Source organism: Berghia stephanieae, chromosome 3, assembly GCF_034508935.2.
Source record: "Berghia stephanieae isolate SIO BIC M18660-M18661 chromosome 3, UCSD_Bste_1.3, whole genome shotgun sequence".
Taxonomy (NCBI): domain Eukaryota; kingdom Metazoa; phylum Mollusca; class Gastropoda; order Nudibranchia; family Aeolidiidae; genus Berghia; species Berghia stephanieae.
In genome coordinates this window covers 51,640,869-51,665,138 of record NC_088362.1, presented here as the reverse complement: position 1 = coordinate 51,665,138, position 24,270 = coordinate 51,640,869, and the positions used below count along the sequence as shown (strand labels likewise).

At 33.1% G+C, this 24,270-nt stretch overlaps 1 protein-coding gene across 2 annotated transcripts in view; it reads right to left on the bottom strand.

Annotated features, from left to right (window-relative positions):
- Nucleotides 1-6,512: 6,512 nt before the first annotated feature.
- Nucleotides 6,513-24,270, bottom strand: part of LOC144967988 (uncharacterized) — a 59,718-nt gene continuing 41,960 nt past the window's right edge. For both annotated transcript variants that reach the window (XM_078905835.1, XM_078905837.1), the window contains 17 exons: nucleotides 23,485-23,586; nucleotides 23,018-23,128; nucleotides 22,234-22,408; nucleotides 21,329-21,515; nucleotides 20,061-20,360; nucleotides 19,518-19,691; nucleotides 17,816-17,994; nucleotides 17,110-17,227; nucleotides 16,015-16,092; nucleotides 14,726-14,820; nucleotides 14,210-14,314; nucleotides 13,604-13,708; nucleotides 12,979-13,224; nucleotides 12,373-12,480; nucleotides 11,559-11,598; nucleotides 10,549-10,611; nucleotides 6,513-10,106 (listed from right to left, as the gene is read on the bottom strand). In XM_078905835.1, coding sequence (XP_078761961.1) covers nucleotides 9,987-10,106; nucleotides 10,549-10,611; nucleotides 11,559-11,598; nucleotides 12,373-12,480; nucleotides 12,979-13,224; nucleotides 13,604-13,708; nucleotides 14,210-14,314; nucleotides 14,726-14,820; nucleotides 16,015-16,092; nucleotides 17,110-17,227; nucleotides 17,816-17,994; nucleotides 19,518-19,691; nucleotides 20,061-20,360; nucleotides 21,329-21,515; nucleotides 22,234-22,408; nucleotides 23,018-23,128; nucleotides 23,485-23,586 — 2,306 coding nt within the window. In that variant the 3' untranslated portion in view covers nucleotides 6,513-9,986. The remainder of the gene's footprint in view (nucleotides 10,107-10,548; nucleotides 10,612-11,558; nucleotides 11,599-12,372; nucleotides 12,481-12,978; nucleotides 13,225-13,603; nucleotides 13,709-14,209; nucleotides 14,315-14,725; nucleotides 14,821-16,014; nucleotides 16,093-17,109; nucleotides 17,228-17,815; nucleotides 17,995-19,517; nucleotides 19,692-20,060; nucleotides 20,361-21,328; nucleotides 21,516-22,233; nucleotides 22,409-23,017; nucleotides 23,129-23,484; nucleotides 23,587-24,270) is intronic.

The following is a 24,270-nucleotide window of genomic DNA, read 5'->3' as shown; positions in this document are numbered from 1 at the left end:
CCCTGCTTTCTGATCATGTTGATTTAAAATTCACGATTTGTCATTTAGTACATCATGATACATGCCAAATTTAGGCGGTGATTGGCATGTATAAAAAAATACATTTATGTATCGATCGATTAAAATAACCCTCATCTTGGCAAAAACTCTCAAACCTGGGCCTCACGCTTCTCTTCGTCTAATTTAAAATCAATATCACTCACAAAGAAGATTGTTGATTTTGAATAATTTTGGCATTGGCCTAACATGTTTGTTTTGTTTTGTTTATGAACCCTCCATTGGCTGCCAGTCCGGGCTAGAATTGAATACAAAATAGCCCTTGTCTGCTTTGGTGTAGTCGAGTCTTCTGTCCCTCTCTACTTTCAACACTTACTCCAACCGTACGTACCTCTGAGAAATCTCATATCCTACGATTTAAAATTGTTAGCATCTCCTAAAACAAAATTTAAATATTTTGGCGATAGGTCTCTTATGAAATTCGGACCCACGATTTTGGAATGAACTCCCTCAATCTGTGAGATTTTCGAGCTCAATAGACATTTTCCAAAAAAAAAACAAAAAAACCCTGAAAACACATATTTTCTGAAAATATTTACTTAATTGAATTTATGTGACTTTTGTAATGATGATGTTTTTGATGCCCGTTATATGCTCTTAATTGTTTTGATATTTTAATTGATTTGGACTTGCAATTTTGTTGTTACCTTGGTAAACAATGTCTTTTTTTTAAGCGCTTAATTAGATGTTTCGACGAAAGGCGCTATAGAAATATGCTTATTATTATTATTATTATTATTGTGAGTCTTACGGTCATTGCGACACTCATAGGTCATTTGAGCGGAAATGGTATTCCTTTCATTTAAAAGGAAGAAGACGGGATAATCCAATAAAAAAATAATCTAGATTCACAATTAGAACGCCCGGATAAACGGGACTGGTTCAAACAGAGAAAATAAGAAGATTCCAAGAGCAAAACATATATCATGTGCTTAATTTCAGATAATATAAAAATTCCATGCAGACACAAGGACAGGATCCGTCTTGGAAGAATACTCTCACATGCTTACACGTGACTTTTAAAATAAAAAAAAATTTAAAAAAAAAAAAAAAAAACCTTACCAGAAAGGTGACTTACAAAGTGAACAAATGTAATCTCCCAAAACTTACACGTGACTTTTAAAATACAAAAAACAAACAAACAAAAAAACCCTTACCAGAAAGGATGACTTACAAAGTGAAAAAATGTAGTCTCCCAAAACTTACACGTGACTTTTAAAATACAAAAAACAAACAAACAAAAAAAAAACCCTTACCAGAAAGGATGACTTACAAAGTGAAAAAATGTAATCTCCCAAAACTTACACGTGACTTTTAAAATAAAAAAAAACAAACAAAAAAACCCTTACCAGAAAGGATGACTTACAAAGTGAAAAAATGTAATCTCCCAAAACGAATATATTATGTAGGCCTACAATACATTTGATTATTTCTCACTCAGACAAGGACTCCCGCCAGGACTCAACTAAGTAATCCCAATACAAGACAACGATAGAAAGCAATCTAGAAAAGAAAACAGATAAAAAGAGAGACGGAGAACAGCAAGAGTGACCTCTCTGTCCACCATGGGAGGTCCCCCCCCCCCCCCCCCCCCCCCCCCCCACACTCCGCCTTCCTTCTTCTTAATTGCATACAAGAAAAGGAAGATTTTTAAAATCCTCAAAATGAAAAAAAAAAAAAATAAATAAACCCCATTTACTCAGACTGATTCCATTCCAGCGACGCACCTCAATTAGGCCTGGGCAAAAAATAATACTCGTTCTCAATCCATTTTTTTAAAAATGTTAGAAAACGACATGAAAGATGAGGAGCCATTATTTGAGGGTAGAAAGAAAAGTAAAATTGAACTAGGGTTGATCCAGCGCCAGCCAACCTCCCAGGCTCAGATTTAGATTACATCTCTTCCCTTATTCTTCAAGACGCATTATGCCTTCTGTAAAAAAAAAAAATTTAAACAAACAACAACAAAATACTTTTGATCTGTTATATAGTGCAATATCCACTAAATTGCCCAAAGCGCTTTACAGGGGGTTCCTAGCCAACAGCAACAATTAACATGTAGGACTATTCACGACACGAAACATATTGGGAGAAATTACAATTTCTTCCAGATAGTGACAACGCTTTTAACGGCCAAGTACTCATTTTACAATGCGAGTAAAGAGCCTCTTCCAAGGACTCAGAGCGGGATTCGAACCCGAGTGTCACACCACTAGACCACATAGTGTGGAGTCAACGGGTATTTTCGCTTGCAACCCATTTTTAGGTCATTTCAGTGCCAATAAACAGACAGAAAATGAGGTAGTCAAAAAATTCTACATTTACAATTGTGTGCACATGAGAAAAAGTGAGACAAAGGGGAATGGCTCAAATACTATCAGTGTACTCGGCTTGAGATCACCTACAAGTTTTATCCAGACACAAGCGCTGGTCCCTATTAAAAGGAGAATATTCAAACGTTTACAAATCATATTCAAAACCAAAAAATATAACAGTACATAATAGAGAGATGATTTACAAGGAAAAAAATAATTTTCCAAAACTAAAACTAAACATTTGACTTTCTCTCCCAGCTATGGATCCCGGCCAGGGCCAGGACAAAACCAAGTAATCTCATTCCAAGAAAAAGAGAAAGTTGGAAAGCATATATAGAGGGATAGAAGACACTGTAAGTGTCTCCCAGCCCACTGTAGGAGAACAAAAGACCTCACCCAGATCAAGCAGCTTTGACTTTGACAATTGATAGACCCTTGTGTTCACAATTTGTCTCTTAATCGGTGATTGAAAATTAACAAATACGCATACACTCACTTCATGAAGAAAACAACAAAGTATATATAATTTATATAATTTTATTCATATCATTTGTAGTTCACAACGATTAGCAGGAAAATAATAACAAAGTTGAACAATATATGGCCAGGCCCAATCCCCCCCCCCCCCCTAACCAACTCTCTCTCTCTCTCCCTCTCTCTCTCTCTCTCTCTCTCTCTCTCTCTCCTCTCTCTCATCTCTACTCTCCTCTCTCTCTGTATATATATATATATATATATATATATATATATATATATATATATATAATATATATATATATATATCTCCCTCCCTCACATACACATGGGCCTAGAAAGACGTAATAATCCACATTATGTCATGTTGTCAAATTTATTTCGAAGACAGCCAGAAGCGAGTCTGTCGGCGTCCTCTCTCGACATCTTCCGAGAAACCAGATGAGGTTGAAGTATGTAGAACAAAGAAATCCTCAAGTGCGTTGCCTCCAGAGTTCCCCGGTCACACTCACTGCAAGTACTATTGATGTTTCATTTCACTTCTGAGCGACTGGTTTCAATAAACTTAGGCTTTCCATATACATAAATGATATACATAATGTGAAACAAGAAAAAGGGAAAGAATCAAAATAAAAAAGTGTGCTTCATATGCATAGTATATAATGAGGCACCGACACATTAATCATTAAATGACCCAATTGAATATCTTTTAAAATCTTTCTTGAATCATTTATCTGTTCTCATGGTGGACCTAACAATTTTCACCGAGACAGTAGCAACAGCAATGCCATCACTCGGGCCTAATTGAAACAAGTGTCACTGCGTTACTGCTCGTCGCTAGACGGGAATTGTAAGATAAATCATAAGGGTTTATGCAAAATTTCAAACCCGGCTTCTTAGTAGTATCGAGGAAAAGGGTCAAACCGTGCTTTAAAATCCACAATTAGTCATTAACGAACCTGATAACTATGATTTAAAACTTTTTTAAAAAATCCTTCGGAGCCATTAGGCTCAAGGAGTCCCGAGTTAATCTTGGTTTATATAGCGTATAAGTATAATGGACGATAGCAATTGAAGAGCCTAGTGCTAAAAGTACTTACATCACAGTAAGTTAGTTTTGAAAGAATGGAGGTTAAAATTTGGATTGGGCTATTTAGAGTACCAAAAAATAACATTGTAATATTGAGATAAAGGACTCAGATTATGTTTATCATGAACAAAATTGGTGAGTGAACCGATGTGATTATGCTTTAAGTTTATCGTTGATTAGCTAAAAATCATGAAACTGTGACTTAAGTACTTTTAGTAATGGGGTCTTCAATTGCTCCTTACCCTTTGGATAGGATGCTAGTCTATCTAACAGACCCAGCTATCCAATCACTGCTGGGTGGGCAGGTGGGTTGGATCGATCTCAGTCCCTTTGCATGTGAAGCGAGTGCTCTACCAACAGAGCTATCGGGACCCCAACTTAAAGCTATGTTCAAGATAACACTTTTGGTACAAATGGGAATTAAAAATATTTTTGAAAAAAAAAAAAAGAGAAGTCCATGACCTTTTAATAGAAATGCCTACTGGATGATCACCGCTAAATCAGATCAACGTCAAATTATCAGCACACACATTTCAGTTATGAGTTATCAGACATGGAAATCTATTCCATAGTTTGAAGAAAAAGAAAAAAAGCAAATGTTTAATGCACATTATTTTTGTTTGTTTTGTTTGTTGCTTTAGGTCTCTTCCAACACAATTGAGGTTATATGAGAGACCGCTGAAACAAAAAAACAAGCAATCTAACAAAAATATGCATTATTATCAAACCGCTAGAACAAATCAAATGAATCAAATTTGAATTAACAGAAACAAATGAGGTAATCTTGCTAAACAATAATAATACAAATAGGTAAAATACTTTCAGTTGAAATTAAACAAATACAAGTTTTTCAGTTACTCTTAGTTGAAATTAAACAATCTCATTCACAGATAGTGAATTAGTCTGCGATCGATTAGCATCCTCTCCAAAGGATAGCAAGCAATTGCTATTGTCCGTTTAAGGATAGCAAGCAATTGCTATTGTCCGTTTCACGCTATAGAAACTGGGATAGACTCCGGCTACATGGGCGCAATGGCTCTGAAGGACTACTTATCAGTAATCGGCTGTATCTCTTAACCGACCACAAATGAGACAGCCGTGTCCGAATAATTGGGTCGTAGTAAGCAATTGTTACTGTTTGTTTAGTGTACAAACACCAGCTATACCAGACTTAGGGACTTTTTCAGGCCACTCTTGGCTGACGACATGATTTCAGAACATGTACCAGTGTAATAGTGGAGAACCTTAGAAGTACTGCTACTGTCCACAAATCTCTAAAGGCAGTTACTGGTTGTTCTTGCCTCAAAATGTATGGTTTATACTTGAAATTGAAATATGAAAAAAAAAGGAAGAATAAATTTAAGAAAGAAAAAAAAGGGGAGGGGGGGGGGGTATTCAAGGGACACAATTTATTCTTTAAGTTTAAGGAAGACGAAGTTTAAGCTGTTTAAAACGTTATCCTGTCTGTACTCTTGTATGGCTCTGAATCATGGAAGGTAACAAAAGAGGAAGAAAGGAAACTGGATGCTTTCCAGAAGAAAAAAAAAGTCTTTAAAAGAATATCGAGATAGTAGATGGTCGCCACCGGCAAAGAGAAAGAGAGGCAGACCATTGGGTAGCTGGGGGAGAAAGTTGAAGAGGAGATGAAAGAGGTTGGAAAGATATGGGTTGAGCTGAGCTGATTGGCCCAGGACAGAGATGCCTGGAGGAACTTTGTTGACACCTTAGGTTCCACTAAGGTAACCAAGAGGATACTAAGTAAGATGGCAACAGCATGTAAGGAAACAGAACATTCTGGAATTGGCAGAGATGGGAAAAATTAGTGAGGTGGCAAGAAGAAAAGGAATTAGATTGGGCATTGTCTTGAGGAGAGGAGAGGAGAACAGAACGATTCTGCAGTGGCATTGGGATGGACTCCAGAGGGAAAGGAACATGGCACATGATGGTGGAAAAGGAGTGGAATGGCACTCTCAGCAGAGGGCCAGGCAGGAGTGATCCAAGGACCTGCTGAAGTGGAGATAAATGTCCAGGCCTTTGGCACCTCCTTGAGCTGAGAAATATAAGGTCAAAGTGAGGTTCCTACGGATATTTAAAAAGTTACAGATGAAAAAAATAACCTATGGATTAACAGCCTGGCATCAATGAAATAAAACGAATAGTTTCCTCATATATCGAAGATGACGGTGATAACAGATGATGGAAAAGTACTTGAATAAAATTGATAAAAGAATAGTTTGAAACTTGAAAACAAACCTTCATAAATCCCAATTACATGATATATTTCCGTCCATAAATCTATGTGAAAAAAGTCAAGCTTTAAAATGTTAAAATGGTTCAATTGTGTTATGAATAACCCCCCCCCCCCCCCCCCCCCCCCAAAAAAAAAAACACCCGTCAGCTTCAATATATGCAACGATGCTTTACTTTGTCAGATGCCCAGCACCTCAGTGCAATACTGCAAAGAAAGAAGCCACACGAAAGGGAGGGTCAAGTAGGGGACACAGAAAGAAAAAGATGAGCAGGACTCGAACCAGGATAATTGATTATATTTTCAATGAAAAAATAAACACCAAAAATAAATGGTTTTGGTTTCTTTTCTTTACCAAAAGTTTTATATTTTATTAGAACTTTTATAAAGCTGTCTAAGACTATGACAACTGACTTAATAAACGTTTAACATATATACATCTTACATGAATTATTTTAGTAGGTTTTACAATTATACAGCAGCAGATTAAAACAGAGCAGCAGTAAAAGTAAATCATCTTGATTTAACAGTCACCATTTCATAACAGTGAGGGTGAACTGCTAAAGATGTCACAGCAGTCTGATACTCAGATTTCTTCTATTTGCCATAGCTGAAACTACCAAACTGCAATCCGTTGAAAATATACCTCACAGGAGCAGACAAACTGCACATAATTTCTGAATGTTTCTTATTACAAGAAATAACCACTCTTTTAAAGAGAAGTGAGGACCGGGTTTAGAATATAATTTATCTTAAGTGAAAATTATTTACAAAAGAGGTTATTTTAAGCAGATTGCATAGCAACAACATATGGTACCAAATGTGTATGGCTCCGAAAGCATTAACTCAATTGCCTTGATTTCCATAACAATAGAGACTTATCAAATGACATTTTTTTCTGATATATAATTGATTCCAAATACAAGCAAATTACATTTTATGGGAGAAACTGTGAAGCGCATTGATATTGAAATCTACAGTAAAAATGAGTAAAAAAAAAAAAGGTCTTGGTCATCTAGATTTTATAAAATAAAAACTACAATTAAAATAGATTCCATTATCACGGAATTGCCTCCTTTATGTCGTAAAATGAATTGAGCATCTCTTTATTTTCTATACCAACTTCAAACTTTGGATTAAACAAAGTTTCAGTTCGAGTTGACATTGCAATGTCAAGGACTTAAAGATGACTGTAAAGACTTTCCATAAAATTCCACCCTGATAAGTAAAGAACCAATTTTCTCAGCATGTCTGTATCAAAGTATTTTTCTATTGTGATATTTTGGAAGAAAACGGGTTTTTTTTTCAAACAGAAATCCATTTAAAATTGAAGAATAGTCTTCTAATTTTTCTTAAAGCTGGCCTCATTTCAAATATCTCTCTAAAAATAGTCTCATCATACCACCGTGTTTTAGACCAAGGGAAATATTGCAGTATAAAGAATCGGTTCTATAACATGATTTTCTTCAGGTCTTCAGGTCTTTGAGCCAATTGGCGATAGTTTTTAGATCAACACTTTCAGATTTTGAACAAAAGAAAAATAATTGGCAACATTTCAATTTTCAGCTAAGAGAGTAGGGGTGGATTTATAATGCTTTGTAGCTGTAAGTCGCTGTCCCAGATTCTCTTCCATAAGCACTTTATCAGACAAAAAAAATTGGAATTTATCTGAATGATTTGCTCTGTGATATGAAATTCGTGGCAATTGAATTGTACTCATTATTAAAGGTTTAACCTTTATTTTGGAAAATACATATATATGTCTTTACTCATTATTTCTTAACATTGAAATCTTCAAAAAATCAGAAAATCCTAGCATAAACCAGAAAACTGGAACCCATGCATAACAGTCACCTTAATAAGCCCTATTTTGTGATGTCCGTTTCCTTGCTCAGTTCTTCCCTTATTTTGAACTTTCCCCGAGATAATGAGAAGTCACTATCTCTGACAGTTAAGGACTAGTTCAAATGTACATGAGTATTTATTGAACACAACAAAGTCTATAACAGCAATAATAAACACAAAAATAAAATAAAATCATTAAAATTAAGAATGATAAATATGACTATTAGGGTTTTGTCATTAAAAAATTTGCACATTAGGCAGCAATACATGCAAGATTGATTCTATTCTTGGAATTCATATTCGGACATATAATTTAATGTTTTCATTGACATGAATTTTTTTTTTTTTATATTCTTATCCAAAACCTGAAATAAAATGTATTTAAAAACTAGAAATCTATTACCCACTGGAGAAAAAAAATATACACTTCCCTTTCTTGATAAACAGAACATTGAATGTTATTTTATTCAAATGACAAAAGCAAAAAAAAAAAAAAACAAACAAAAAAACCCCAACTATATTGAAACATAAAATTTATCAAATAAACATATGGAATGATGAAATTATCTTTTTTAATGGGCTTTGTCAAATACATTGACCAAAAAAAAAAAATTATTAAAAACAAAAAGATTAAAACATTACACAGGAACTGCTCCTATTGAAAATATTAAGTGTTTAAAATTTATGTCTTTAAAAAAAAAAAAAAAACCTCCATGGCACAATGGTAAAAAATACATTGCACACAAAATAAATTAAGGACTTTGATATTTTGAAAACCATCACCTTTGTACTCCCTATCAAAAATAATATTAATACTATATACTCTCTATAAAAGATGATAATAATATATCGCCAAATCAACCCTAATCAGTCAGGGCTTATAAAATTGAACGTTTGATCACTCAATTTTACATGGAAATTGAAACACGATGGGGTTTTGAAACTGACATTATGGTTAAGTGAGATTGAAACACTGAAGCAAATTGGAAATTGATGGGAAAACAAAACAAACAAAAAAAACCAAAAAAATAACCCCCCAAAAAAGACAATAAAGAAACAACAAAACAAACAAATGTTGATCTTTAATTTAAGAAATTGTTAGTTAACATGGTCATCATTTTCAAAGACAATGAGGGCTGATACCATATAGAATTCTTCAAAAACAATATTAATTATCTTTTTTTTTTTTTTGAAATGGGGAAAAGTGGGAGTCCTAAGACTGAATGGTCTTTTTGAATGTACTGTTGACCATGTATAACTGATGAGGACTGACCGAATGTAAACATGTTAAAAATGAGTAGCAACTAACACGTGAACACAAAGAGAAAAAGAGAGACATGTCTACTTACTGCGAGATGACCCAAAAGGTCAAAATCCGATAGAATTTCACACACTCCTTGAAATCACAAGCTTGTCCTATCCATCAAATTGTGTTTGTTCCTCTCCAGTTGATTCACCATTTCAATTCATTTATAAACACAAACATCTTTTGTGTCATTATTTTAAAAAATATTTGCCCGTGTACTATCGTGAAAATTATTCCGACGCATTGTCAGGGGATTATTTTGTTGACCAAAAACCCAGAAATTGAACTTTTTAGATCTTTATTTCCTATTTCTATGTACAATTTTCTATAATCGAAACAATTCCCTTGTCCCAGATAAAATTTGACTGAATGTTATGAAGAGAATAGAATAAGACTATCTACAAAATGATATGGACTTTACATGGCAACTTAATATCTACTCATAATACGATTGAAATTTTGAACAGCTTTCTCCTCAAAGTGTTAAAATCTACTCTAAAATTATCATGTCAACTTTCTTTCATTTGCTTTCTTTTACGTATCTCTTACTAGCCATTAACAATTACATAAATTTGATATCAATAGAAATACTGTGAATCTCCTACATTGTGAAAATTTAACACTTATTGATTTTCAAAGAATCAGTTTGATTTAGTTTTGAGAAGAAATAGTGGCCACGAATCCCTCAATGTTTAGACCAAGTTGCCGGCAATGACTAAGAATTTTAGTCACCATTTCGTTGTCCTCTCGGGAAACCTCAAACAGCAGAAACTGGTGGATAAAAACCAAATGGGAAAATGTTTATATAAAATAGTTCTTGTACTCATTTTCATATTTTGATAACTACTTATTTTGTTCATCCCTGATTTCATTTTTTTTTAAACAGCAGCTAGGTACCCTTAAATCAATAACATAAGATCAATTGTATATCTAAGAAGAATATTTGATATTTCAGAAAAAAATATAACATAAAATAATCTATTTAGATATGAACACTAAATGGTAAAAAATAAATCTTTGTTTTCAATATCCTTTTTCATATTAGATTTACTAAAACAAATAATAATGATGTTGACAAACATTTTAGCAGCTTTTACACATTTAAATTTAATTTCATCTTTAAAATATATAAATATTTATAATCCAGTTCTCACTACAATTCAAGCCAACTAATTCAAATGACTATTTCAATCAAGAAATAAATGCATATTACATCTTTCCAAGCAGACACTGCCAAAGGCATGGACTCAACCCCTCCAACAAGGAACTGTTCAACCTTTAGAAAGGGTGAAATGACAGCTTTATCAGGTGTATGAAATGTACCTACTCATTAAGAATTCTTTTTTTTTTTGGCGAAAAAATTAATCAGACACTAATAATAAAAAAATATTATCTTGATTGTGAGTACAATAATTAAATAGCCAGGGCAGAAAAAAAAAACCCCCAAAAAAACAGGATTATTCAGTTGATTGTTTTAAATGCAATAATTGATCATAGACATAAGCTAAAAATAAAAATGAATTGTTAATTTGTTTTTTAAGGGTTTTACAGTGCTTGCAACACATTTAGGTTATATCAGCGCCAGTAAAAAGGAAGAAAATGGGATAGTTAAAAGTTCTAGAATTACGAACAAAAGCACCTAAGAAAAAGTAAGACAAAGGGGAACAAGGAACAATAGGGATCAGATGTAGATTCCAAGAGCATACCACCAATGTACTTAGTTTGAGATCACCTATAAGTCTCATCCGGATACAAGCACAAAATCCAACAAAGAGGAATACACTCAAATGCTTACACTATACATTAAAAATAACAAATATAATAATACATAACAGAGAGATGATTTACAAGGAAAAAAATATCATCTCCCAAAACAATTGCATTTGACTGTTCCCCCCCCCCCCCCCCCCCCCCCCCCCCAGCCAGGACTCCGGCCAGGGCCAGCACAAAACTAAGTGACCTCATTCCAAGACGAAAGACAGAAAGCATGTTGGAAAACAGATACGAGGGGATAAAAGACACAGTATGTAGCTCCCTGCCCGCTATGGGAGGTCAGGATCCCCACCCAGTAAAAATGAATAAGCTGAATGCTAAAAAACAAAATTTTTGAAGTAATTTAGTGAGGTTGGTAATTGCCCTAATCTGAATCAAAGCATTTATTCAATCTGTTATGAGTTGAGGTGAACTTTTCTAGGAAACGAATCAACTCGCAAAAAAGCCTACCTCTGATTGTGAACCTTCTCTGTGCGATAATGCAGTTGCCCTGAAAATAAAAATGTTTACAAACAAATTGTCTGTTGATTGAACTGAAAGTCAATGTACGTCTACTATAAAATTAGTTCCTTTTTGTTTTCTTCTCAACTTCCATAATATTATATTTTGGGTCAAATAAGAACAATCCGAAAATTTATATTTTTTTAATGATTGGTAATTCAAAACACAGATGCTAACATTCATCAACAAATATCTGAGTAAAATACATATTTTTAAAAATTATATTTGAATTAAATTCAGACTTCATTCAACTAAGTTTTAATAATAACAATAATAATAATAATAATAATAATAATAAAATAATAATAATAATATAATAATAATAATAATAATATAATAATAATAATAATGATAATGATAATGATAATGATAATAATAATAATAATAATAATAATAATAATAGTAATAATAATAATAGTAGTAGTAATAATAATAGTAGTAATAATAATAATAATAATAATAATAATGATAATGAATAATAATAGTAATAATAATAATAATAATAATAATAATAATAATAATAATAATAATAATAATAATAATAATAATAATAATAATAATAATAATAATAATAATAATAATAATGTATTTATTTAAAGTACTTCTATAAATATACAGAGATTTTCTATATTCCTATATACATCAGAACTATTTAATGTGCCATTTATATCTTATCTATAGTGTGACTAGGTGCTTTATTAGATTATAATGCTTTGTCTATTGTCAGTCATACTCTACAAGATGCCTAACATTTCCATCTCACATTTTCCAAAAGCTGAGATTGGTTGGTCTGTCATTTTGTGCCAAAACCATTCGACACCAACAATAGGCTCTCCGTGTCTCCTTCATCTCGATACAAAGTTGAAGACCTCTGGTGTAAGACACATAACCAAGACACAAATATTAGTAGTAAATAACACAGCATTAAAGTTCCAACGTTGAATATTAGAAAAGAAAAAACCTTCTTCATCCAACATAAATAAACACAATTGATTATTTGCATTATATAAAAAAAAAAAGTGAGACAAATTTTGAATGAAGAAGATGGAAATAAAAGGTTTGATAATAAAAATACTAGTAATAAAATTTAAAAGAAATACAGTCGAATAGCACCCTCATAGTTGTTAATATTAAGAGTGTTTCGATCCTGAAAAACTGAGATTTAAAGAATTATGTCAGGATTATTGTTCTTATTTCAAAAGCCTTTAAAAGAAAAAAGAAAAAATCCCTGAAAAATCAACAGAAATTGGCAGACCTTTCTTTAATAAAATCCAATGTCAATTGGATTTGGTTACAACAAAATCCAAAATGACATACAACTTTTATAAAAATGAGTATGTCTAGGTGAAAAATAAAATCCAACCAATACCTCAACATCAGAGCGACATTGCCCGGCATAAAATTGAGGCATTTCTCTATGACTGCTATTCTCTGGCTGGAAGGAAGAACCTGTAACCATGTGTCAACAATCTGGTTGCCATGACGATAGTCAATCACCGTGCCACCAGTATCAGAAGACTGACGTTGCTTAACAGGAAAAGAGATGATTGATCTGGTCAAAAGTTCATTCCAGCTATGCGACAAGAGACCAGATCGCACCAGGAAGGAGATGTAGCTGTGGAGTATGGAGAAAAACATAAATGAAATAACAAGTTTAAAATGAAGACAAATATAACATTTCAAATTTGTTATAAACAGTATTTTTGTAAAATTCTGGTTAAAATTCCAATTGTTTTGGGGGGGGGGGGTTTTGTTGCTTTATTTTTTTTTAGGAGGAGGGGGAGGGGTTGTTTTTTTTTGTTTTTTTTAATTCCATCACTGCAGATTTTATACAAATCATGTGGTGACTTTCTCCATTATTGTGTCATTGAGTTGAAAAATATATTATTAATGTTTGATCAAATTTGTTGTTGCTCATATCTCAGATTTCTGGTTGGGCACGGGGAGGGGGGAGCAATTTTAAACAAAAGCTCAAATAAATTTAAGGTACATACTTTTTCCAGACTATGACAAGATCAGTGGCAGATTCCACGTGACTGAGGGAACGTTCATAAACATCAACAGTTTCATGTGTTTCTCCTTGGAGTTCTAGCAAGGTGCTGATAATTATTGAACATAGAAAAAAAAAATAGATTAACAATTCAATCAATACTGTTATTTGATTTTATGTTGATTATTTTAAAAAAAAACAAAAAAAAAACACAAGCTTCTTTGAAATAATAATGTTTGCAATACAATTACTCCTTCGAGTCTCACTTAATCCTGATTTGCCAATCCAAAGCAACTGAACATGATAAAAAAATTCACTTTGTAAAGGAAAGTAGTCTAATAATGATAAATATCAATAAATAATTTTAGAAAATAAAAACAGCAATGCTCTCAATGAAGATGTGAGAAATTTGTAATGAGACTAAAGTCCATACAAAAGTTGGGCAGAAAAGATTTCAGGAATACAATACTTTTATAATAAACTACACTAATTCGAATTTCCAAGGAGATGTGACAAAGCCGAGACAACAGTTTATGCTAGCAACTGAAAAAAGTTACTCACACAAACATTTTCCCCACTGAGTTTAGGGGCTTGATCATGGAACACTTACCAATAAGCCATCCACATAAACACATTTTTGTGTAAGTTGACTGTTACACAATTTTTTACTTGGGCTTCCCGCAAGGTAAATCCTTCATCTTGTTTCAACAGTTGACTGTAAACCAATATATTAAAAAACATACTTCAATGGCATGCGTAATTGACAGGCGCAATTTTAAAAATATTTTTGAAGTCTTAATTCTAAAATGGAAGATTAATTTCAATTAAATTGAATTCATGACAGGGCAAAACATTAAAGGAATCCAAACCTTAAATATCATTTAATGATCAAGTGTGGGAGATGATCTCACATGATAACCAGAATTCTATTTTAAAAACATGAAGCCGAAATTTCTGATAAAAATCTTAAAAGTGCTAATCTTGCATCCAAGAATAATAGTTAAATTATTTCAACAACAAAAATGAATTGATATTTCTTGCAAGGTCAAATTTCAAAATTAAGCTTTAAAATGTAAATTTTTTAAAAAATGATTAAAAAATAAGAAAAGAAAAGAAAATCACTTACCAGAAGAGAATATTCGGATCCAAGGTCGTATTTTGGTCCTGGAAATGGACTATAACAAACTGTTCCAACAAAGACAGGGCTTTTTCTTTTTTATTCTGAATTCAAAAAATAATAATAATAACTGAATTTTTAAAAATTATTAAGTAAACAATTTTGTGGTACAAATTATCAAAGAAAACTCAATTCATCGAGACAACCACGCCTCTTTCCCAGTCAAAAAGCATCTGCAATATCTATATTCAGCAAAACATTGAATAAAGAGAGGGAAAAAAAAGATGATGGTGGTGGTGTTGGTGGTGGTGGTGTTAATAAAGATTTCTGATATAAAGAACTATTGATAAAACAAAACTTTTTTTATGCCCGGATTTTCATATCCATGCTCTACTGTATTTGTATATTTCAGACATAAAGCTCATTACTGTTATATTATTAAGTCACACTCATTGCCAGTTTGTCATGGCACATTTTTAGTGCCTACCACCTCAGCAAGAAATTAATATTTAGATGAGATATTTTAACTATGAAATGCTTACTGTTTTCCAATATTAGACCTGTAAATGAGCTCTATAAAAATTGACTGAAACTGAAACTCTTCGTAATTCGTCGTAGCGGTAAAATCCAAAGAATCAAAATGAAAGGTAAACAGCAAGCTCACTTGAGCAAAGCAATGGCAGAAAACAAAATTGCGAGGGAATTAATTAGGCTACTTACCATTGTTCCTTTTAATTAGGTACCCAATCAGTGAAGAAACTTAGAAACGGTCAACCAGTTTGTTTACAACATGAGGTAATCGAGATGTGCTTGTAGCAATCATTTAACTTTCGATTTGAAGGTGTCTACATAAAGAACTTCCGGTGTTTCGAATTTTTCTTTCTCATACTTTTCCTGTCCTTCAAGTAAATGTGGTCAATTTTGGCTTAGACGAAACAGTGAAATTTATCGCTCGGCGGCTCAGTTAAAATTGGCTACGACAGGTTTCGAAAGTGAAAAAATAATTTCACGAAGGCTGTGTGAAAATACACTGGGGTGTGTTCAGACACGGCAATTCTAAAAAGCGTCGCTTAGCCTTGGCAATATATATCCATCATTAATATAAACGGCCCATGAGCTATGCGTGGGGCTGTGGAACATTCCTAGTTAACTTTACAGTCAATCGACTACGATTCATGAATTCTTTCTTTATTCATTTCTTTCTTCCCTTTTTAAAAATATTTGAATTTGACGAATTGACTGATTTCAGTTAATTGACTGAGAATTTACAGGTCTACAATATGAATAAATTCAATTACCTTGCTGGAAAGATGCAGAGCTTGATAAAAATGTAACTTGGGATTCAAGGGATTTGACTCTAAAGCACTATCAAAAACCTGGAATTAATTTTTAAAATTCAAACATTTTATAAACGAAAATGTTATGATATCAGAACAAAACAAAACAAAAAAAAAAAAAAGAACACAGGACAAAGTATCCCACAACTTTATTACTTGCCGTAAAACAAAAAGCATAAAATCTAGATTAAAATTACTTTCAAAAGCGTTAGAATTCGATAAAATAATTTCTCACTGTTTTCACAAAGAGAGCTCCAATAAATCCTGAGAAAAACCACTGTTACTGCACTTATATTGGAAGGGTTAAACTGTAAATAATAAAATTAAATTCAATATTCCCCATTTGGTTGCAGGGGAATTTTAATTTTTACAATGTCGTTACAGGCCATACACTTATGAGGAACCACTTTTATTCTTTATTCGTTAAACAGGTAGGCCTTCTAGAAATATTCATATCTGCAGACATCCACATAAACTAAAAAATATTTTGGTGCAAATGTATCCAAGATCAAGTCATCTTGTTTTTTCTTTCTCAAATCACCAAGACTCTTATTTAAGCCAAAACAGCAGACCATCAATAAATAGGAAACAAAATCAATTAATCATAAATAACATGAATGAGGCAATTGAAATAATAAAAGGATTCTTGAACTCTTGTGTTTGAAATATCAAAATCATATCAGATTCTGTGCTATTACTGCGGCACTGTGGGTGATAACTCATTTGAAATTTTGAAATGCAAGAATTCAAGTATCCCATTAAACAAAACAAAAAATGCGCTCTGCCACGACATCTTAGATATCGTTGCCTAGGCATTCCACGAAGGAATATAGATAATTCATCAAACAAGATGTCTGATGTCAACAGGAATCACCCATGTTGTCCGAGTGAGCAAATTAGGGGGTTAATAAGCTTGCCCAGGAAAAAAATGAATGTGCCTGAAGCAGGGCTCAAACCCGGGACCTTCCGGGTCACAGTGCAATGCCTTAATCACTTGGCCACTTCATCCCCCGAGAATCCCATACTGCATAATTTTAAAAATGTCACCGTACTTACTTGTAGGGCAGTATCATTGTCACTGGAATCTTCACACAGACTGACATATAAAATCCAAATATCCACCAGATGGGTATCTTTTAATACCTTTTTACAGCATGACAAGGCTTTTGAATGCCTTAGGAATATAAAATAAAAATTTCATATTAACAATATTTAAAGCAAATGAATTTTGCACTAACATCTCTAGATCTTTATCAAAAGACAACAAATGAATGAATAAAAAGGCAAAGCGTTCATATCGATATATCTGCATTGTCTATCATAGACTCTATGCAGAGCACCTCGGATGCAATAAAGTCAACAGGGCTGAGTTTTAGTTCTTGAATCTGAGGCCTTAATAAATTTAATTTTCTTTGTTGAGAATGTAAATTTCATTTTCCTTCTTTCTTATTGCTGAAGTAAAAAACGTAATATATGGTTGGCTTTGAACGCAAAATTATTTTCAAATCTCAAATCAAATACATTTATCTAGTTTTTTTTGCCCTAAAAGATAACTTGTTTTGCTTTTTGGGGGGTTTTTTGGCATTTTTTTTCAATTACCACATCAAAAAATGTTCTAGTTTTTTTGCTCTAAAAGTTTATTATTTGTTTTTTACTCTATCCGACCCTTATATGGATTTTTAAATTCCTTGGAAAAAGGCTATCAAGTTAAAACTCCATGAGGAGATGCAATCAACAAAAATAAAATGAATTAAACACTCACTGCTGCTGGGAGATATACAAGTTGATTAGAGATTTGACCACCTGCACGTAATGACACTCCATGTCATCTCGGTTGTCCTGTGATTTTGACCACACCTTGAAGGCAAAGTGGTGCAGGCTGACCAGAAGGTCCATGGAAGAATTCAATTTGGATTTGGAGGACCATGGCAAGTTGATTTCCTGAGAATTAGAGAAAGACTTGATTGAAGCTTAATAAATTGTGAACAATGAAAATCATGTCAGCTGCTTATAAAAAATAATATTTTTAAATAGAGCTTTTATATAGCGCAATATCAACTAAACATGCTTGAAGCACTTAACAAAGAGTCCCTGACAAACAGCGACACGTAACATAAAGAACAAGACATGACGCCTGTTTGGCAATAATACATTTTTTTCGGAAAGAGACAATGCTGTTAACGGTCAGTTACTCATTTAACACCTGAGTAAGGTGAGAGAATATGAGTAAAGGGTCTTTTCCAAGGACTCAACTATGTGCCAAGCGAGGCTCAGGACCTTCCAATCCGAAAGTGAGTGTCATACCACAAGACCACATAGCCGCGCAATATATATAATTTTTTGCGAGGAACTTAATTGTCATGCTGGATTTCAAATGGCATACACTAAACTTCTGTCTCGACCTGCGTCTACTTTCCAAACAAAATTTTTAAGAACCCTTGCCAGGATCACTTGTTTATGCTCTTATTTTTGGCGATTTAATTGCATTTGCAACACTAATGGACATAAGAGATTCTTATATCAAGACCATAAACACCTGTCTATTCTTAAACTCTACTTCTAGAAATGTGTACCATAGAAAGAATTGAATTGTTCCTAGTGGCAATCAATTCCAGCATAGTCAGGCACATCAGTCTAAAACATGGCTTATCTTATTTTTAATATTTTTTTTTTTAAATAATAAAATGTTTAAAAACGCAGTCAAGAGTAAACTCATTGTACAGGGAGTAATAACTCACTCATTGCTCTTTTCAAATTATCTTTGAGGAAATTGTAGTTAAAATTGATTTATAAATAAAGATCTTTGGAATTCTTCAACTATTTTGTATGTTATTCAATTTCATTTTCCCCTCAAAATGGTATTGAAGGATAATGTTTGTGTCGATCCCATTAGACTTTATACAGTCCAAAATAGAAAATACAAGAAAACCAGAGATGCCTTTGCAGTGGGAAAGAGTTAAATCTATCATTATTATGATGTACTTTGTTTTCAGAACCTGAGATTCCCTTACAGTGGGAAAGAGTTAAATCTATCATTATTATGATGTACTTTGTTTTCAGAACCTGAGATTCCCTTACAGTGGGAAAAGAATTAATCTATCATTATTATGATGTACTTTGTTTTCAGAACCTGTGATTCCCTTACAGTGGGAAAGAGTTAAATCTATCATTATTATGATGTACTTTGTTTTCAGTACCTGTGATTCCCTTACGGTGGGAAAAGAGTTAATCTATCATTATTATGATGTACTTTGTTTTCAGAACCTGTGATTCCCTTACAGCGGGGAAAAAGTTAATCTATCGTTATGATATACTTTGTTTTCAGAACCTGCGATTCCCTTACAGTAGGAAAGAGTTTATCGTAATGACATATTTTGTTTTCACAAGAATTATTTGTTTATTCCTCCTATGCTTCCTCCTCCCCCCCCCCCCCCCCCCCCCCCCAAAAAAAAAAAAAAACTCACCTTACAAACAATTCTCCCTGGCAAATCACTTGATGACTCAATCAAACCAAAGGGCATCTGTTGCCATTCCAAGACATAGATGAAAACCAACCAAAGAGCTAAGTGGTCACTTCCTGTCAATAAATCGACCAGCCTCATCTCATTGGCACTGTCTTTCTTCAAACCCAAAATGGACTGGAATTTGCATTGAAGGGAATAAACAAATGATACAAACGGAACAGGCAAAAATAATACATATATATAATCTCATCTAAGGTAAGCATTAAATATAAATCCTTGCTATCACTTTCAAGTACAAAGAAGATAATGCAAAAATTGTCTTCAACCCTCCCGAAATGTGTAATTCATCGAATATTGAATTTACTTCATCTTCTTCATCATATATACCGATTGACTCAGTCACATTAGTATTACTCTCAATGTACAAGTCCAAAAGGAAAAAAGGAAGAAAAAAAAACCCAACTAAGTAGCAAAGATGAATATAATTTTCATCTTTTTAAAATTATTAAATATTGGTGAAAAGGACTATGGATGACTGTTTACCTGTAGAAATCTGAGAGCAGTCTTGAAACGTCCAGACAGGATGTTGAGGCTCACCCTAAACATAATCATTTCAAATGTCTGATGGGACAATTGCTTCATTTTCTGCCCTCTAACCTCATACCGATCACCTGGTTCCATCAACTGGTCGATTGCTGACACATTCGATGTTTTTCCATAATTGTCTTCATGACTGGCTCTCTCTGGACCACGGTGCTCTTTGTCTTCTTGATGCAACAAATATTCCAGTGCCCCTTGACATGCCTCTTCCTTATCTTGATAGGTTCTCAAGGTGTTTAAGTACTAAATTAAAAAAATAAAAAACAAAAAATAAAATAAAAATAAAAAATAATAAAAAAATTTATTAACACAATTACGTCTAAACAAGAAACTATTTTTTTCTGTTTGTATTCAAATGGATGCAAATGCCTTGTTCATAATCATTTATTTAAAAATTAAATTCAATTGTGATAATGAAAAATAAGAATAATCCTTATATCTATAAACACAATCACATCCAAACATGACAACAGAATTTTTTTTCTTTTTTTTTTCTAATTGACACAGAATACTTTGTTTATAATCATTATTTTTCTTTTTTTAAATTCAATTCAATTGTGTAATGAAAATTTAAAATTATCTTTAAATCTATAAACACAGTAGTCTGTAGTATCCAAATAGACACCAGTTTTTTTAGTTTTTTTTTCCAAATGACACAATGCTTTGTTCATAATCATTATTTTTTCTTTTTAAATTCAATTCAACTGTGATCTATTACAGCTTCAAACAAAAGACCACTCAACAGCTTTTTGAACTGAATGAAAAAAAATGTTCCATTTATATTTTATTATTCAAAGGCTATATGATCTTTTGGATTTTGGATACGACACTCCTCTTCAGACCAGAAGGCCCAGGGTTTGAGTCCCAGTGAGCATAGTTGAGTCCTTGGAAAAGGCTCTTTACTCACATTATCTCACCATACTCAGTGTAAAATGAGTACTTAGCCGTTAACTACTTTGACTCTGTCAGAAAAAAAATGTAATTTCACCTGACGGGCACCATGTCTTGGCCTACATGTTAAGCATTGCTATTGGTTGGGGATCTGTTGCAAAGCACTTTGGTCATTAGTAAATATTGCAATATATAAAGGATATAAACGCTCAAGTTTTTTAGTTTTTTTTTTTTTTTTTGGGGGGGGGGGGGGGGGGGGGGGGGAATCAAGTTGTTGATGTTTAAAATGTTTCTGGGAAAGAAAAAAAAAATGACATTACCATGAGCCATAGATTGTAAGAAGGGGCATATTCTAAGGCCATCAGACAAAACTGAGGTAAATCTGTGACTTGATCATGTTTCTGGTAAAGCTTTAAATACTGCAGCCACAGCTCTGAGCTCGACTTGTTGGTTTCTAAGGCTCTCGCAAGGATATTCAAGGCCTGATCAAGACATTCCTGAGCTGGCCTGAAAGCACAAAGTAAAAACGAAAAATAAGCAAATTTTATTCCATCTGAGGAGCAAGCAAATCAATTAAATTTTGCACAATTCAAATAGTTTTGAATTACAATATCTCCTCTCGTGAGAGAGTTGTTCCACAGAGTCATAAGACCTGTGGAGCTGGAGATTTTCCAGATTTCGGTAACATTTAACTGACAGTAACAACTGCTTGCCAGTCTTTGCATATGGCACCAGTCTATCATATTTACTTTCCACCCAGATCCATATATCAAGCTACCCAATCTCTGCTAGGTCGATAGAGTAAATAATGTGTAAAATGCCTTTCCTAAGGTGTTCCTAGCTCAAACCATAATCTATGTTGTAAAATGCGTGCTTGGTGAACCAGGGGAAATATTGTGTCTAATGCCATTCCATTAGGATACCAGCTCAAACCCTGCACCAAATTTAGGTTGTAAAATGAGTCTTGGACAATTGGGATCATTACAGCAACACACGAAAGGATATTCCACCTCGTCTATAAATAAATAAATCATGCTCAATTATGCTCCAAACAAAAATTTGTTTTAATATTTTGACTGCTGTTCATTTTATCCTACATTTTCATCCCTTTTTTATTAAAAAAAATCTTTCATTGAAATCCACTTTCAAATATAGTTTGATAATCTAATGGGCACTCATAGCTTGTTCAAACCACATTCATGAACATAAAAATGAAGCACTATACCTGTTAGGATCAGCCAATTTCCGGGCAGACAACTGCAGCCACAAGGATATATTCTGAGGATTTTCAAGGACACCAGCTTCCAAGGAGGATAATTCAGAACCATCTCCAGTAAAATAGCGTAGGTCATCATCATCTACCCGGTCATCTTTGTTGTAGGGTCGTGAATTAATTGTTTCTATAAAAACATGGAATAAAAATTGAATATTGAAAACAATGACAAACCCTTTGAGTCATTTATTTTAATACATCTTAAATAAATAGTTTCTATCAGTAGCTATTATCAAAATGTGGAAGGCTCTATGACATTTCACTTTATGCCACAATATCAAAGGGAAAAATACAGGATATTTTGAAAACTCAGCTATTCAGGGCTTATGTGTAAAAATATATATATATAAACAATGTTAAGTATTGCTTTTTTTGCATACTATAACACAATGGCATGCATAAATATGTTGCATATTGAACACATCAATTCAAAGTATTGTCATTGAGATGCAGTCTAAATTGCGTATTATCATAGCAATAGATGACAAATCCATAACACATGTCCAATTCTGCGACAATCACCATTTTTTACTGTACACAAATGAAAACTCTTGGAATTATAAAACTTAAATTTGAAATAAGAATCCATTAACATTTCCATACTAACAAAATCATTTTAAATCCAAGAGATTAGTCTCTGCTGGGCATTTTAGATACTTTAATGGTTTAATGGCAATCATATTAATGGTACCATTGATAAGTTGTCAAAATATACACATAAAACTTGTAGACAAACCTAATGAATTCAATGTTTTTTTGGATGATTTCCGCTCCAAATGTATGCTTAGACCTTGATCCTTCTTGGGCATTGGTCTCCATTTTCGCCTTTTTATGGCAACACTTTGATCTGATAAAAAACATGGAAATTATATTAATCAGATGAACCTCTAAAACTGAAAAGTAAGAGTTAATATATTACAGATGCAAATATTATGTATTTTTGAAAATTTGTTTTTGTTGTTTTGTTCTGTTTTATATTTGTTGCGTTTATTCGTTGTTTTTTTTTTTTGTTTTTTTTTTTTTTTTTTTGGGGGGGGGGGGGGGGGGGGGTTGCAATCAAAGAATATGGGGTTTTTTTGTTTTGTTTTTTTACAAGAAAAGAGAATCTAATGAAGCTTTTACAAATATAAGATCATACTAATAGGGGCTTGATGAATTTAACAGCAAAACCAAAGACCAGTAATAAGACAAAAATTATAATACTTTTTCCTGCCACTTTAGATGCCTCCATTGTAACAACAAGACACAGCTCCTCCGGTGACATCCGACCTTTATGTTTGGCTACAAATTCATTCACATATGTAGCTGGAGGAGAAAAACATGTATTTATCATATAAGCTGAGCAACATAGTTCCATTTATATTTTTTAAATTGTATAGCTTCACAATGTTGAAAATCGTATTTATCACACCTTACACCTTCTCAAACAAATGACTTCCTAATACATATCATTACATAGAAAACATTTCTATGAGATTATTCTTTGTTTTGTTTGTTTCTAAGGGTTTTATGGCGGTTGCAACACATTAAGGTCATATCACCACCAGTAAAAAGGAAGATAATGGGATCGTAAAAAGTTTTAGAATTACAATTAAAGCATCCAAGAGTAAGGCAGACAAAGGAGAATTGGTTCAAATAGGCAACAGTTGTAGATTCCAAGAGCACACTATCAGTATACTTAGTTTGAGATTACATAAAAGTCTCATCCAGACACAAGCACAGGTCCCCACTAAGAGGAATACACTCAAATGTTTAAACAAAACAAAATACAGTGCATAACAGAGAGATGATTTACAAGGAAAAAAATATCTCGCAAAACTAACTATACATTTGATTGTTTCCCTCCCAGCCAGGGTAAGGACAAAACCAAATAATCTCATTCCAAGACAAAGACAGAAAACATGTTGGAAAACAGACATAGGGGGATAGAAGACACAGTATGTACCTCCCGGCCCACTATAGATTGCTATTTTCGGGGCTTTTTAACTC